This window comes from Parus major, chromosome 1A (assembly GCF_001522545.3).
Source record: "Parus major isolate Abel chromosome 1A, Parus_major1.1, whole genome shotgun sequence".
NCBI classification, from domain to species: domain Eukaryota; kingdom Metazoa; phylum Chordata; class Aves; order Passeriformes; family Paridae; genus Parus; species Parus major.
In genome coordinates this window covers 25,086,137-25,103,638 of record NC_031773.1, presented here as the reverse complement: position 1 = coordinate 25,103,638, position 17,502 = coordinate 25,086,137, and the positions used below count along the sequence as shown (strand labels likewise).

Genomic DNA, 17,502 nt, shown 5'->3' with positions numbered 1-17,502 from the left:
GCTTTCACAGCAGCTGCTCTGATTTCCTTCTGAACAAGGCATAGATTTGCACCTCTCCCTGAAGTCAGATGAGGGTTAAAAGCATACACAGATAAGGGATCTTAAACTGAGATATATAGCAACAGACCCAGACCTGACTACCAGCACACTGGGACATGAACTTTGGGTTACAATGGAGATGCCTATAGCAGTAACAGCTCTTGTCATCTGAGATGACAAGAAAATAAAACCGAATGATACAGATTGAATGAGGAGAGAGATGAAGAACAAAAGTGAAAAAAATCATCACTGAGTAATTCGGTCACACATCCTATATTAAATAAACTCTGTGAGCACTTCTGATTTATTTTCATTTACCAATACAAAGATACAGAAATTGTCTGCACTAGAGAGATACAGCCTTGCTTTTATTTGAGGAACACTGAAATGGAGGAAGGAAAAAGGTAGATGAAACAAGGAGAGGACAATTTCCACATGATCACAACTGACAGAGGGAAGGCAAATAGGGAACAACTTCTGGCTGCTCCAAGAATATGAGACATTCAGAAAGAGCAGCTTAGAAGACAAAAAAAGAAGTTATTTCCCCATAAAATGTATGCTTGAAGTTCACAAAGTTCATGCAGCTTGACAAACTATGGGAAGAAAATCCACTACAAACTCCATATTGAATGATGAGATTTCTAACTCAGAAGCTCCTAAAGCACAGTATCACTGAAAGACAGAATGGTAAGCAAGCACACAGTGATTCTCCAGCAGCATTTTTCACTTATTCTTGTCTAAGCATCTGCTGCTGGCCCACTGTCAGTACTGATTTTGATATTACTGATATGATATTTTGATATCCCCATTTCTCTGCCCTTTCATGAATACAAGCTCCAACCCACTGCAGACAATAGGTCATCTTAAGGTACTGGCACCATTGTGCATGGCCTTTCAAAGGGTCTGGCATCTAATTTCATTTGAGCAAGTAGCATAGCAGAGCATTGTTTTGCTGTGGTTTTTCTCCACAATGAGCTTTGAGAAGACACTAACAGGCACACTAGATATGGGGAACCTTAAATCCAGAATCATGCTCCAATACTGAGCTGAAAATGTAAACAGGCCTTCCTATCTGTTGAGACCTTGAGATAGTAACTACAGTAAGTCTTGTAACATTCAATTTCAAACTGACATCCAGAACACAGGTATTCATTTTTTAATTTTATTTTATTTTCAATCAGTATATTATAATCCACTGTGTACTGATTTTTCAAGCAATACATTATAATCCAGGTGCAAATATGGCAACTTGATACTCTAAACACTTATTTATGAATCAATAAATTTTTGCCTATGTAAACAAATAGGCAGCAAAATATGCAGGAAGGTTTCAAAACTAGTAGTTACTAGTAGTTACTAGAGAAATAAGATAGATAAAGTCTTCTATTGAGCAGTCAGCAACACTTTAAATAAACAACAGTTTGTGGTAGGCTAATCTAAAAGAAAAAAAGTCTTGAGTCTTTGAACACATCTAAAAGTTAATACTTTGTGTATTAAACTTCTCGTACTTGTGACCATACCATACATAAAGTTTAAGGCACTAAACACTTCTACTCTACACTTACAGATTACCTTTTATGCAATTTAAAACCTCTTTTGAGTGCCAATCCTTCAGAGATCTTCATGGGCCTGAGATTTCCATCAAGGAGCCAGATGTGCCACTATCCAGCTGAAAAATGTGACAGGCAAAACTAGCTCATAATAGGAGTTTCACACACCTCTCAAACCACTATACTCATGTTATTCTAAAATTAATTAATGCTTGTTCTATTTCATTCAGAATTACCCAGAAAATAAATAACCTAATTTTCACCCTGAAGATTAATTATTCCTTTAAAAACAAAAAAGGTCAAAGCCCACTGCTTCCTAGAATTCTATCGCTGAACAAATGACTGATCAACATGCTCTTTGTAACACAGACTTTACAGTAACAAAAAGCCAATACTACTTACCTAGAACAGATGAATCCTTCTAAGTAATTTCCACCCACATTAATATTGTCCACAGAATAGCCAAGTCATAACCCTGAACTCAACCACAGACTAATCAGCAGTTGCTGAATACTGTCACAGAGAGAACAGGTCAGGCACGTAGAAGTTATTTTTAAATGATCCTCATTACAAGATAATTTTAATTGTGAGTAACAGCAATAGAGACCAAATGCTAGCTGTAACTTTCAACAACCAAGAACATTTTTAATGGAGAAGAATCATACAAAATTTGTAAGAACTCTCCTTGTCCCGCATTTATTTACAAGTCCTTATCAGAGGTTCCCAGAACAGCACGAGAAGATCAGGTTTGCCATTCCTGGTGAGAGAAACCTATACCATAATTCTTCTCTCCAAGTAGTCTGCCATTAAGAAAAAGTAAAAAAAAATAAATAAAAAAACTCCAGCTTTCTTCCATCCCATTTAAAAAAACCAAAAATTATTTTAAAAAGTCATTTATTTCTAGAGCATTAAATGGAACTTTCATTTAAGGTATGCTTATAAAATAAACAAAAAAAATTAATTAGGCAGTTTTTCTTGAACTTCTGACAGAACAAATTACGTCTACTGGTATTTTAAGAAAACAATCTTCTGCAATAGAGAAGAAATATAAGATAAATTATATATACTGCTAAAGGCAGTATTTATCATTTTGGAATGGGACAAAACCCAAAACAACTGATTTGAACAATTTAGTTTTATCAAGCAACACAACAGTTGTCACATACAACTATAAAAGTACTATCTGCACCCACAAGAAGAGACTTGTAATTACTATTTTCCATAGGTCCACAGGTGTTCTTTGGAAAAACAGCAGTCATTTCCAGTACAATCTCAAACCTAACTACAGAATACTTCATCCATCACCAAACAAGACTTTGCAAACCAAAAGCTAACTGACATTGTGCATTTAAGTCTTCAGGTACATATAATGCAGGTTTAGATCTTAAGCAACAACTTCCTCAGAAAAACAAACAAATTCCCCCCCCCCCCCCAAAACCCCCAATAACAATAACAAAAAAACCCAGACAAACAAAAACAAAACACAAAACAAAACACCCCCCCTAAAACAAACAAACAAAAAACACTCGAGAAAAGTGTAATTAGAACTATCATTATTTTCTTCTGGAAACTAAAATTTTCTCAATTCAAGGTACTTCTAATTGGAAAAACCACCACAACAACAAAAACAAACAAACAAAACAACGACAATAACAAAAAAAATCAAAACTGCCCCAACCCACCAAAACCCACCCCTAAGTGTTTAAAAGTTTGAAGTCTTCTACATACTGGTATAACTTAGTAATGTAGAAAACCAGATTCAATCCGCTTCCTTTTCAATACCTTTATTTAAAAACACACTGCCTTCCTATTTTCTCCTCTACCAGAACTTTGATGGCTCTAGTACAAGAGAAAATAACCTTAATATATTGACTAACAACAAAAGGCAAAACCAAAACCCACACATTAATATTTCCACAATATTAACACTACCTTAATAAAAATAAATAAATAAATATTGTTTATTGTAAAAAGGAAACCTATCCCCACAATTAACAAGTGTCTATGACAATGCTGGATAACTTCAGATGACCAGCTGCTGGCCATAGCAATGCCTAGCAAGATTTTTGAGGCTATTTTGTTTGTGGATGGCAATGGACTGCAGAATGAAAAGAATCCATCTCATTTTCAGTCTCTTAAGATCACCTCTCACTTGCTGGAAACAATAAATAGCTTCTATAAAATGCTAAATAGTAAATGAGGAAAGCAGTCCTATACTGTTTACTAGGCTAAAGCTGAAATCAAATTCCTGTGAGTATCTGACAAAATTTCCTCATTAACATTGTCAGTTGAAATTTAGCTGTACTATTAATGTATGGATGCTGTGGCAATGATAAGAAAAATTAATTACATGAGGAATATCATCAAATATTATGACATTCATAATTTTCACTGTATACAAGATAAGCTTACTGAACATCTGTCTTACTAAACGCATATTCAGCATTCCTTGCAAACAACACTAGGTATTTTTGGCTTGTCTGTTTTCCAATTTTACATGTCTATATACAGAACATGAACTTCAACTTGGACAAAGTTCAAGCAATCAGAGTTAATATTTTCCTTCTCATGTCTGACTAGTATTTACTTCACATTTCCTACGAATTACTGCAACTATTCCAGAATAAAATTTTTTTTAAAAATTCAAGTGCAAGAATCTAATTTTCTCTATCTCAGTATCAATGCTCCTCCCTTCAACTTACATGGAAAGGATTCACTTGACAAAATGTGGATTTCTATATCTGACCTCTCAGGTAAACTTTCTATCCATCTGTTTACACAAAACAGGCTCTGAGGGCCCAACTGATTGATATTTCAGCACCTACTGGGGTTAGTAGCTTAGATCTCTCTGAAGAATAATTTTTGTCTATGATCTGCTATAAATCTCTGATGGCTGTCAGACAAACAGCATGTATGTGACAGTTTAAGCAATTACTGCCCCCAGGTGTTGGATCAACTCTACTGGAAACTTCATTCCTCTCCTTCCTCTTTCCCAAACCTGACTTTCTTGGATGGACTACGTGCTGTACCTTAACACAACCAACACAGAGATGAATATTTCAACAGAAACTACTGATTTTGGTAATTTTTGCAAATGCAGGAGCAAAATTTACAAGTAGCTGATGCATAAGTACAGATTTTGTTATATTGACCCTGTAACAGGAACACCATCTTCCCTGCCAGGGCAACAAAGGAGCAGGGAAGGTGACACAGACCTGTTTGTTCAGGAAGTGCAGGCCCATGCTGAAGGCAGTACATTTTCAGATTCACAGGCTAACTAAATGATAGCAATAATTAAATCACCCAAAATATAAATCTTATGTGATTTCTGATGAAAGCCTTGCTGCAAAACTGTGGTGTGCAAACTGTAAGGGTAATAATACTTTAAAGCTCATGTCATAAACTAGAATAAATTTTCATTTTAATGAAATAAAACTTAGCTTCTATTGCTGGAAAATTCAATAGTATTATTACAAAATTACCTCCTCATCCAGGAAATTAATGCAAGTGGTAAAACACAAATTAATATCTTGAAAACTTAGGTTTATTTCTACTGCAAACTAGTTATATTTAACCAAAAAGGAGTAACAACTGTTAACCTATTGTGTAGAGTTCAATGACAAAGTTTTTCCTGTCCTGTGAAAAATGACACCATTTCAAAATGTTTCCTGTTTCACATCAGGAAGAACTTAAGCTCTCTCATGGTTTTTCATGAAAAACATGAGATGAAGAGACCATGAAACAACTGAGTTCAGAACAACCCTTCTGTCTAAATGCCTAAACCACTTACCTACTTGGGTTACTTATTATCATCAGGCAGGTTCCTGTAAATTTTCCCTAATTTTCTGAAAAAAAACCCCAACTTTAAAGAAGTTCCTTTTCTTTGAAGTTTCAAGAAATATTTCTTTTAAGGAATCAAACTGCCACCTTGAAATGTTTTTGTCAGCTTCTGTGATGTGGTAACTAGTAACTGGACAAACAACAATTCTGTTTGATTCTCCAAGTCTCAACAGCCTTAGCAGGCATATGTTAGGAGAAATGAACTATTTTGGTGAACACACAGGAAAATATTTCATAAAATACCTTTACAGATACCTCAGCAATTTTTTCCGCTTGCACTTATTACAAGATTTTAAGGGAAATGTAGTCTTGTAAATCATCTTTCAGGCTACACAGAAAACCATCTATAACTGCGGGTCATGCTACAGAAAAAATGTTACTTGATAAATACAGCTCTGCATGACTACAAAGGTAATAAACAACTGAGAGAAAAACAGAACGCCTCTGTATCAGGGGAAGGGATTTTTATCCCAGTAAAAATTAAACCTATTTGGTTACTACAAGCAACAGGAAGCAAACAAATATAGATCACATAGCAGATGTTCAGTAGATCTTGTGCAGTTCCTTAGGAACCACTAAATCTGCTTTTACAGGTCTGTCTGTAAGGCTTGACACACACAGTCTACATGAAACATTCATGTATATGAAACATTCATGCATATATGCAACCTATAAAACATGCTCCAGCCCATGGCTGCAGATGCCCGAAAGATGCATAGAGTAAAGCTCTGTAAAATTTGGGGTCACCTGTGGTACCAAGCAACAGAACCAACAGGAAGCAACTAAATCAAACATTGCTTTTTCCCCATCTCCACATAGTAAAAGAAATTCAAACATCATGAAAAACCCTAATTTCTGTACTTCCTAAGTGCTGCTGTCAAGCATCCAGAACCACCCTGAAATTTCTGATAAGTGAGTAATTCACTACTTGAGAGAAGCTTTAGATTTTGGACTTTACTGTGGTGTGTAAAATAATTAAGATGAAATTACTCTGTCTGAACAGGGTGCAGGAATAAAACTAAAAAACCCCATGAGCCTTATAGTAATGAGAGAGACTCCTAAGTGAACGTATTACAGATCAGAGTTATTCTCACTTAAAGTTTTCTTTAGGATGATAAAGTTTATAGGCTAACCTCATGAATGTTTATTTTTAGGAATCACTATATAGGTACTCTTTCTCTATCACTACCTAAAATTAGCCTGAAACAACTTCTTAAGCTTGGCTGATTTAGTTGACACATTCACTCAGTGTAGACAAGAACCAATCACTTTAATTTAAAACCTACACCCATTTGCTAAACTTCATTAAATAATTTCAAAATATCACATAGAATACTACTGCATGACCCACAGAAGAAAAAAAAAAAAAAAAAAGCAGCCTACAATTTCAAAATACCAAATTTGCCATGGCATTTAAAACAACATGCTTCCCTTTATTTTCTTCTGAACAACGGAGAGGGCAAGAGAAGGAAATAAAGGATAAAAGGGAGATAAAAAAGGAGAAAAAAATTTCAAATATTCCCAGTATAAGTCATACTGGTAATATCCAAACAATAGAAAAGATAAATACTAGTCACACAGCAAAAAATCTAAAATTGTTGAAGAAAACAAAAAAATGCACTTCAATGCACACTTAAAAGCAATTCAGCTGCATCAAGATGGTAAATGCTTGTCATGAATGGTATGGGGCTATGATATGACATGAGGCACAGTACAGAACTACATAAAAAATCCATCCACCATATTTACAAGTATAAGCGATTCAGCAAGTGCAGAAATTAAAAAATAAATCAAGGTTCAGCTATGATTAATCATCAGGAAAAAAAAAATCAACATCAAATCCTTTACATGACATGATGACTAAACTTTATTTTAGTAATTCCCTAGTAACTGCAAAAAAATTGCTGCAGTGCTTCCCTAATTAAGAAATATTGCTCTTGCACTTCTGACAAGTATGCAACTTTTCCAAAAACATGTTGGCTTGCAGTTTTGGAGCATATTGTCACTTTTTTACTGGCTCATCTTCAAAAAAGAGGGGAACCATTGCAGAAAATGAAATGAAATTATAACAATGGTGCACTTACAAGCAACTCACATAATATACTGGCTTGCCTGCTACAATTACCCTTTAAAACAGAAACCTTGATACTGTCAGCAATGCAAATGAAATAGCTAAGAAATCAGCTTGTTAAAATCAAGTCCAAATAAAATCTATCAACACATATCTCAGTGTTTCAAGGATGCATCTATTTGCCTTCAACACTTCTAACAGAAGACAGTAACTTAGGATCATATTACAATACCAACTCTGTGCAAAATAATCATATAGCTTTCAGGATAATGAACATGATTTTTCATCTACCAACAAAATTAATATGGGATTCTACTCTGGCTTCTGCAGACAAAGCACTGAAGTCCTTGCAACAGCAATTCTAGTAGTTTTTGCTTATTCAAACAAAATGGAAACTAGCTTAATAGAACTCTAGTAAAACATAAGAGGAGGCAAAGTAGAAAAAGAAATGAGAAAAAAAGACAATACAAGACTAGAGAATAATGTTTCTGCTTCATATGGAGGTGACAGCACTCAATTGTGGAGTCAAGAGGCTTTCCTAGTGTAAAAAGCTGTAAGGATGAAGGGATTTTGCTCTTTGCTTTTCCAAACTCAAGTCATAATTCAAATTGTACAGCAAAATTACAGATGATTTATTGATTTTTTTATTTCTATTTAACAAATTGTCAACTTTAATTTTGTCAGGGTAACATACTTGCCAGTCAGCATCACCAAGTATTAGAAAAAAAAAATTCCAAGGAAAGATCTTTCAGAGATCAATATCCCTGGTATTACAATTTCAGAAAGACATTAAAGGCATTTAAGAAGGAGATTCTCAAGTTCTCTTTTAGAAGCAAAGGCAGATGTAGGTAGAAAATACTCCAAAAGTAAGATTCTTAAACTGAAAGAACCGAATATAGGAAGTACTACTGGCTACTAAGCACTAGTAAGGTGGTCCTTGTAAAGACCACCTACTACTGGATGAGTAGGTAATGGTAGGTAATGGGTAGGTAATGAGTGGGTAATGGGTACCATGCAACTTCTCGTTGCATAGATGTGATGAATTGTTTGATTTTAACTTTCTTAATTAAATGACATATCATGTTGCTACTTTGGAGTGACTAGAAAAATCACGGTAAAGTTTTCACTAATGCATGATTTAGTCATAGGAAGTAAATAAAAACACTGTTGGCTCTTTCACTTAACCAGCTACACACAACTTATCCTTGAGCACAAACTTGCTTTTTGCTAAGAAGTAGGCTTACAAAAACTTCCTCCTTATTTAGGCTCTCATCTAAAAAAAAATCAGTTGCTACAGAGATTGCTCACTTTAAAAAAAAAAGTTAAACTAAACCAATCCTTGTCTGTCTTAATAGGCAGGCACTCTGAAATAACACAGAAATGTGTACTATTAAAAGCTGGACTGCTTTGCCAGGATTTGAATGTTTAAATATACTGTGTTCATTCTCCCAACATTTGAGTGAAGAAGGGAGAGCCTCCCTTAAGTTTTGCCTCACCAAGGCCAAAATAAACAGTGACTTTTGATCAGTATCTAGATAGGTCGGTATTTGTGCCCAAATCCCATGAACTTGCTCCAGGGGAGATTTTGGGAGTCCAGAAGGCAGCATGACCTTGTTTCTTTAACAGAAGTGTAATACGCAAACACAGAGGAGCGGCAAGAACTTGTGCCTAGAAGAGGAAGAGCTCCCATTTCATGTGTGCTCTTCTGGAGGTGAGCTGTGGGCTTCCTAAAAGAATGCATGGATGAATTTTCCGTAACCGGTGCTACCATTTCAGGGAGGTTTTAAAGCATTCCAATACCACCCATAAAAACCTTGCATAAGGGCATTAATACTGATGACAAAGTAGATTTTGCAAAGACGACGAGTAATTACAACAGCTTTACCCCAACCCCTTCAGTTAGTGCTCCTGCCTGAACTACTGCACTACGACTGAAAGGCAGGAGGCACAAATAATTCACAAAGACGTGTGCCTTTCCAGATCACCATTCAATCTCTTTTGGCGTTCACCATCTACTGTCTTCACGCTTGCAGATCCTCAGTTTGGAAAACACTGCTATACGGCCGGGAAGCTCCCTCCTCAGCCAGGAAGAGGGCTCTACTGCCAGCAGCTCCAAGAAAGCGGCATAACCCCGGCAGACCCGACCGGGTGCCTTCGGCGGGGCTGCGGGAAGCCGGCGGCAGCGGCGACCACGGTCTCCCGGGGAGGAGCAGGAAGCGAGCGCGGAGCTGCTCCCGGCCGGCCTCCCCCGACACACCCCCTCGGCAGCGGCCGCGGACACCGGGCCGCCCGCCGCCCCCCGCCCGCGGGGGACACCCCGATCCGCTGCCGGCGAGGGCAGCGGGGCCGCCCGGCCGGGGCGGCCCCCTCCCCCGCGTTACCTTCCCGGTATTTCTTGCGCAGCCGCCGGTGGACGCTTTTCACTACCCCCGACAGCTTCTCCTGCTCCAGCTTCCGTTCCTGCTCCGGGGGGGGCGGCGGGGCGGCGGCGGCCCCGCCGGGCCGGGGCTGCGGAGCGGCCTCCATGGTGTTCCCGCTGCTCGCCGCGCACCGCCCGGCCCAGGGGGAGGCGCGCGCCGGGCCGGGGCTGCGCCGGACGGGCATGCGCGCACCGCCCCGCCGCGCGGGCTGCCGGGACATGGAGTCCGCGGCCACGCCCCGCGTCTCGGCGCTCCGCGCGCTCCCGGCTCCGCACGGGGCCGCGCTGTCAGCGGCCCGGCCTGCGGGACCCGGTATTGCCGGCTGAGCTTCCCACGCAGCGCGGCTGGAGCTGGACGCTCCGCGATGCTTAGCAAAACTGTGACACGGAAAACACACCGAGCGTCCGGGGCAGTGCGACTTCCCCTGTAGCTTGTGTGCATTACCCTGGTTCTCGGCCTTCCCTGGAGACCCCCGTGAGAGAGCCGGCTTGGAGTCTGTCGGACGCAGCGTGGCAAATCCCGTTCACCACCTACAAACGACCTTGCGGAAAAAACCTGAATTCAGAACACACCTGGGCGGCTGGGTGTCCGTGATGTGGGCGCTTGAAGAGCACAAGTCTTGTTCAGCTTTTTAATGTCTTCATGGAGCTGCTGGGCCAGCTTCTGGCATTGTTTTGGGTGGCGATGCAAGAGCAACACTGCAGCCAGCAAAACTGCCCCTTACAACGGGCGATTTTGTCTGCAGCTCTCTGTGCCCGGCCTCAGCCTTTCCCCAAATCCAAAGGACTTAAGTTCTCTCTGTTACTAATTGTCGGAAATGCTATAGACAAAGCCATTCCTTACGAGATCATAGCGGGGAAGTATGCCATGAAGCTGCTTGTTTGACGCGGCCAGAAGCTGCTAATCGTCTTCTTCGAACATGTTAAAAAACATTAAGGGGGTAGTTGCGGCTACAAGTAAATCTGTGACAAGTCTGGCAGTAGGTAGGGTTGAGATTTCATCCTGATGAGAAGTCCGTGATACGCAACTTTGTGTGGGACGTGCAACAGGTTCTTATCAGCACCATGATGGTCCTGCCAGAAAAAAAATTACAGCTAATCACAGAACACGGTCGTTTAATGCTGTTCTGATAAAATTATTTTGAAGGTGCAATTATCAAGGCAAAATTCTAATGTCCAAAGAAAAGGTTTTCATTGTTACTGACTTCAAAGTCATCCCTTTTACATTCACTGAGACAGGCAAACACTGATCTCGCCCATCACCTTGAAGTGCCCATATAATGCTCACAGGTCCAACTTTTTCTGTGCTGACATTTTTTAGAGTGTTTAAACAGCTTCATTGTATTTTGGATCTTTCCTCACTATGTTTATGTGCTATTGTGTATTTTATTGTCAGAGTATTTCCATTTTGTTTTGTTGGGTTTTTTTCCCCTCAAAATACAGGAGAATAATGGAAGGAGAATTTAAATTTTTGCTGCTAACATCAGCATTAAGAAAGAAAAAAATCAATGTAGTGACTGAGTTTTTCCTTTAGTTATGTGTTCCTTTAAGTTCTGAAACTGAAATAACTGATCATTTGTTAATGAAAAAAATATACCAGTGTATATTAATTTTACTTTGACTTGGAGAACCTCCAAGAGTAATCTTCTAGTGTGGTTTATTGTATTCCATACTCATCAAACTAGTTCAGGAAGTTACATCTGAATCAGAAATAAAACTTTATGCTGGGGTTAATTATATCTTTCTGAAATATTTTTATTTCTAATTTTATATGCAAGAAGGATTAGGATAGTGTAAAAAGAGATTAGAGTGATAATTACTAGGAACATTTCAGTTAACAGGGAGCCTACATGGTGATTAATGTTCCTTACATTTTTACATTGTGTAGGATTTGGGGAAGCACAGGCTGAGGAGGAAAAGCATGAGCCAGTGTTGTGTGTGTGGCATCATACTGGGAGAGTACTGAGGGAGGCATCTCAGAAGAGTAGGAGTATCAGAGTGACAGAAGAGAGATGGAGGCATTTGGAGGATGCCTGACAAATACTGCTGTGGCATCAACACTCCCAGTCATGAGCCTCCAGACTTGAAACTGTAGGTTACACAGTCAAAATATGAATGTGCTTGTGGTTTCGAACATCAGAAATCTAATTGTAGAATTGGAAAACTGGGGTGAAATTACACTTATGTGAAATATACTCTCTCAGAATAAGTTGCTATTTGAATTATGTTATCACTGTTGTTTTTCAGTTCACAGGATTTCTTTCTAAAACTAGCAAAGTGGTTTTAAATACGAAATAGTTTAAATTTATCACAATGAAGTAACACAGAAATTTAGTTTCAATAAGCAAGTAGGGAGCATTTATCAGATGTCAAGTCTTTCTGGCCACGCAAATTAAAGAATATTTGACAAAGAGGCATTATACTCACAGAACACACAGATATTTTCCCTGGAATATGTGATTGGAGTTGGGTCCCAGTGACAGGCTTCAAATGCAAAATGATTGCAGGAGGTGCTTCCCCAGAGCGCTGCACGGAGGCGTTGGTGAGAAATGGAGTGGGCAATTAAAGCAGGATTGGTTCTCTAAGGCCTGGTGGAACTCTCTCCTCGTGCTCTGTCAAGGTGGAGAAAAAAGATGTGTGATCTATACATTTCTTGAACACATTACAGGAAGACTCAAGGAACAAACTAAGATGAACATAAATGTATTTGTCCATGTGGCATAAGAATAGAATGAGCAATAAGGATGCATGCACTTACTCCAAGGGGATAAAGCAATAAACTACTTGTGTCCTGATAGGGGTGATGGAGTTTCACTCTTTGGGAAAGAACAGTTTTGAGCAGCAGGACTTACTACCTTAAATGTAGAAAATGGATGAATGATCCTCTATGTATTATAATGGCTTTCTAAATAAATTATAATGGCTTTCTAAATAAATTAATTAATTAAAAAAGCCAATTTAGGGAAGACTAAAATAGTTTCTTTTGACATTTCTGAAATATCTTAATGCCCATCACTTTTCATGAATAGCATTGGAGTCATAAGTCTTGGTTCAGAGACTGGGAGGACGAATAATGACAGCACTTTCCAGTACCTGTGTGGCTGGAACATTCACTGACACTGTGGGAAAACCAGTTCACATCTCTACTCTGCCCGCAGGGATCTGAACACACATCTTCACTATGAGATTATATGAAGTAGAAGTGCTTTTCCTTCCTGAAGGAAGGGTGACAGCAGCCTATATTTTCAGTCTTTCTCCCAGTGGAATTGTGGAGGAAAAGTAACAAAAACTTTGTGAGCTGTGAATCAGCAATGCTTTGCTTCCATCTTTTTCGGTGGCAGTTTTGACAATCAAGTCTTCTCAGCCTCTTCATCTCTTCTATCTTAAAGATGTTAGTTGTTTGAAAAAGAACCCAAAAGAGGATATCAAAGAGAAGACTCTGTCTAGTGTGATGACATCATCAGAAGATTCTCTAATGCAATGTAATCTGCAAAAATATTACCGAAAGCATGTAATTGTTTTAATGGAACACTGAAACATGGTGGTAATTTAAAAGGAATAAAATGTTCTTTGTTAGATGTGGAAATGGTTTTGCTATATGGATCTGAATGGCAGACAAAGAGGCAGCAGTGAAATATTTGGGTTGAAATTAAGATTTTCTTCTTCATTAACCATGGAGTCTTATAAGCCATGAAAATAAGATAATTTGGTTTTAAAAGTGGGAGTCACATCCCTGAATTTGCAATGATACGGTTATTTAGAGTCGGTCCATTATTACATTCTCCAGACTACACATTGCAGTAATTTAGTAATTAAAGTTACATAGTATTTAAAACTGCTACCCCATAACAATAATTGTGTAACTACAGATCTTGGATTCCATTTCTGGAGACTGACACATTTAAAACTACACACCAGCAGTCCTTTTACTTAGTATCCTGTGTATTTTAGTGGAAAAAAATAGGCTTGATATTGACTTTGGTTTGCATCTGAAGTCCCAATATTTATATAAATAAACATTTTGCTTTTGGAAAGCAGAGAATTTTTCTGCTGCAGGACAAATTAAAGTTGCTCCTCAAGTAGGTAGAGACACCCAGCTTGTAGAAGGGTTAAAACACTTCCCACATAGGGGCTTATTGTGGAATCTAATTAAGTATCTTTAAGATCATGAAAATTAGATACTGATAAAAGATTCTATTCATTGAAATTGTGTCTTTTACTTGCTAGCTTGTGTTGCAAAATGGCAGGAGTAGTTTTCACAGCAGCCAGCATTTCTGATAAACAGTACATTCTCTACCTCCATTCTGGCCAGCAGGTACCATCTGTGTCTGTCTTCATGGAAAGAAGCTGTTTCTTTTTAGACAGGAGGGAAAAGTTAAGAGTTTATAAATCCCTTCAGACTATCACTTGTGTAATAGTAAAGTGGGAGTTAAATTTCATGGAACTACTGAAATATGTACTGAAAAGCAGCAAAGCACTATATACCTAAATTATCCTGGACATTATGTGTATATGTAGAAAGTAAAACAAGCCTTTAATGCTGAGGACAATACACTTTCTAATAATTGCTGTATTCATTGAGACTTCTTTGCAACATGAGCATCACAAACGCACTTAATTCTCTAGTAACAAAGATCATTAAATATAAACATAATTTTTAAAAAATCAATCCTAAATTCCCTTAAAAATCTCTTGGTTTTTAAAAATAGATTTTAGTCTGAGCACATTCCCCTGTTATTTGGAATGTATGAATTATTCAATGACCAGAGTCAATATCGTGATCGCTTTAACAAAAACTACTAGCCACTCTTTCTACATCAAATTTCTTCTTAGATGATTTCTTGCTGCCATGAAAGATTAACTCATAAAATGGCTTTGATTTAGCAAGAGATGTCAAAACATCCAGCAGGTCTAACTGGTTTTCTTCCAATGTCAGTTAAAATAGTATGTGGTTTTAGCACAGGTTCATGTTTCTGTCAGCTGCTATGTAAAAACTTGCTGTGTAACTGATTCAGACACAGTAACTTTAAGAAAGTTTGGTACTAGTAGAAAAATTTTTGTTTGATTATTTGTGCATCTGAGAAACCTGTTAGTCTTAAAGATGTTCTCAATTTTGGGGTTTAAAATTCCAGCCTTCTTGTACAGGTCAGGTGTGTATAATTCTAGTACCTCTCAACAGCAATACAGGTGAACAGTAGGTCATTTTCACCTTGGGAAACACTGCAGTTTCCTGTAACCTTGTACTGCAGGTATGATAGCCTGATTCATAAACTAAGATGACCTCAAAGTCTGATTGGATTGGATGTTAAAAATTACCCAGAGAAAGGCTAAGTGCATGTGAATTTTTGAGTCAGGAAAGGAAAGAAATTTGTGAGGAATAATCTATTTCTGTGATGCCATGTTCAGATCAGGGTATGCTGTGTCATTTCACTTTTCTCCTTTCCCCTTCTAAGTCCTGGGAAGGAGTGAGAGAAGATATTTTAGGTATCTTGAGATATGACCTATAAAAGAAATACAGCTCTAGAATGAATAAAGTGTTCTTGTCTGTTCCAATGATTGCCCAACTCCTTTTAATCTCTCCTGCCTCTTGAATGCTGTCATGTGGCTTATTTGGAATTCTACTGAAGTTCAAGTCAATTTTCAGCTAAGCAGATGAGAGAGCAACAACAAAGTCTATTCATGCAGCATCAAACGGAGCTTTATCTTCAGGACAACATATTGCAGGCAGTATGATATACTTCAGGAAAAGCGAGGAATGCCAAAGCTCTAGCTTGTCCTGCACAAATGGCATTTGGCTTGTGCACAGATCATGTGTTAGGTTTGGTTAAGTCTGGCTTCAGTGACAGTAGTATCTAAGATGTTATCAATAAAATTAAAAGGGCTCCTGTTCTCTTCATCGTTCTGAAGGAGTGTGAGGCATGGTGGTTGGAAAAATGAAGTCATTAATATTAATGCTGCTTCAGAAATTTTGACTGCAAGTACACATAGGTTTGCAGTAATTTTCCCATATGAGCTCCACAGATAAATTTTATCTGTTCAAAGAATGGTTTCTTTTGACTTCTCCAGAATATCTCATAAAACAACTGTGACACAAATACTATGAAGTGAGCATCCTCCACACTAGATTTTGTCAATATTTCATCCCCATTACTATGGCTTAGGAATGATCTGATAGCAGCTGCCCTGAGGTATGAGTTATACTATAGACTGCAGAAGAAGTCAGTTCTGAAGTGCTTATTTTAAGCTAGGTAGAGTTGTGATAAAATTAAATAACCATTTCAATTTATTTAGGATACATTGATAGACTGTTATATTTAAAAACATAGGAAATAGAACAGAAAGGTATGTAGCAGTTAATGGAGACATCCATTTCATACTGATGTTCAGATTTTAGTTAACATTTTAAGTCTTTCAGATTTCTGGCTAATAAAATTATCTATATCCCCTCTCTATGTGCAAAGGTGTTCCTGGATGTTACCCATCTTATTAATGCCTAGAAAAACTTTAGACTGGAAAGTACCTCATATTTAATAAAATCCAACTATTAACCCAGCACTTCCAAGTTCACCACCTAATGATTGTCTCTAAGTGCCGCATTTGCATATTTTTTCAGCTCTTCCAAGTACTTCTTAATTTCTTCAGAGTTGTGGTTATCTAGTGAATCCCTTGTCTTTACAGAAAATATGTTCTGTTTTTCAAAAGAGGCTAAATTTTTCTAGGGATCCAGTATTGAAGTCTTCCCATTTGCCATTTTGCATGTTTCTTGAAACTAATTACATGTGATATTCTTTGTCAGAAAAGTTTTGGAACCAATGCAAATGCTCTTTATAAATGTTGATAACTTCATGACAGGGAGATGGTATAAAGAATGCTTGAATAATAAAAAAGTCTATTTTGGCTATTCACTTCTCTGCATTGCTCACCAAGGAGAAGACTTCATTTTGGAAGTCATAATGACATGACATGCTACAAAACAGATAAAATTATAAGATGGGAGGTAATGCAATAACCAGAGACTGCACTCCTGTTTGCTGAAACGTGACCAGTGGATTTTTGCTGAATGACTGCTTTAAATCCAGGAGAAATGGCTGTCAGCTACCAGGACATATTCTCAGCAGGAACATGATTTCATATTATAAAGTTAAAGTATTTACCTCTTTTGGAGTTTAACATGGTCAGAAAAATGCAGCCTGTGACCTATCACACAGCCTGACAGGCACTTGAAGTATTGCTGTCCTTGCCTTTTTAGAAGGTAGAATGGTCTCCTGGAGGCTTTTCTACATAAATAGAAACAGCATTTTCTTAGGAGACATGGAAATCTGAAGCATCAAAAAAAATGTGGCCAGTTTTCTGAAGTAACTTGTGACCTTTCAAGCTCTGTTTGTACTCATAAAGGTGAATTTTATCCATCAATACCTGAAAGGTCCCTGAACCAGAAGTAGAGGCATAACCAAAAATCTATTTTAAGAATAATATTGAAGCCAATAATTTTCTTTTTCTTTTTCTTTTTCTTTTTCTTTTTCTTTTTCTTTTTCTTTTTCTTTTTCTTTTTCTTTTTCTTTTTCTTTTTCTTTTTCTTTTTC

At 37.9% G+C, this 17,502-nt stretch overlaps 1 protein-coding gene across 5 annotated transcripts in view; it reads right to left on the bottom strand.

Moving 5' to 3' along the window:
• Positions 1–10,080, bottom strand: part of BMT2 (base methyltransferase of 25S rRNA 2 homolog) — a 33,862-nt gene extending 23,782 nt beyond the window's left edge. For 3 of the 5 annotated variants that reach the window (XM_015628301.2, XM_033514637.1, XM_033514638.1), the window contains exon 1: positions 1,612–2,999. Coding sequence is in view for 1 of the 5 variants with exons in the window: in XM_015628298.2 (XP_015483784.1) it covers positions 9,882–10,026 (145 nt within the window). In the remaining 4 variants the exon portion in view is untranslated. Of the gene's footprint in view, positions 1–1,611; positions 3,000–9,881 lie in introns of those variants that run through there. The other 2 variants (XM_015628298.2, XM_015628299.3) reach the window with 2 other exon arrangements.
• Between the last annotated feature and the right edge of the window lie 7,422 nt (positions 10,081–17,502).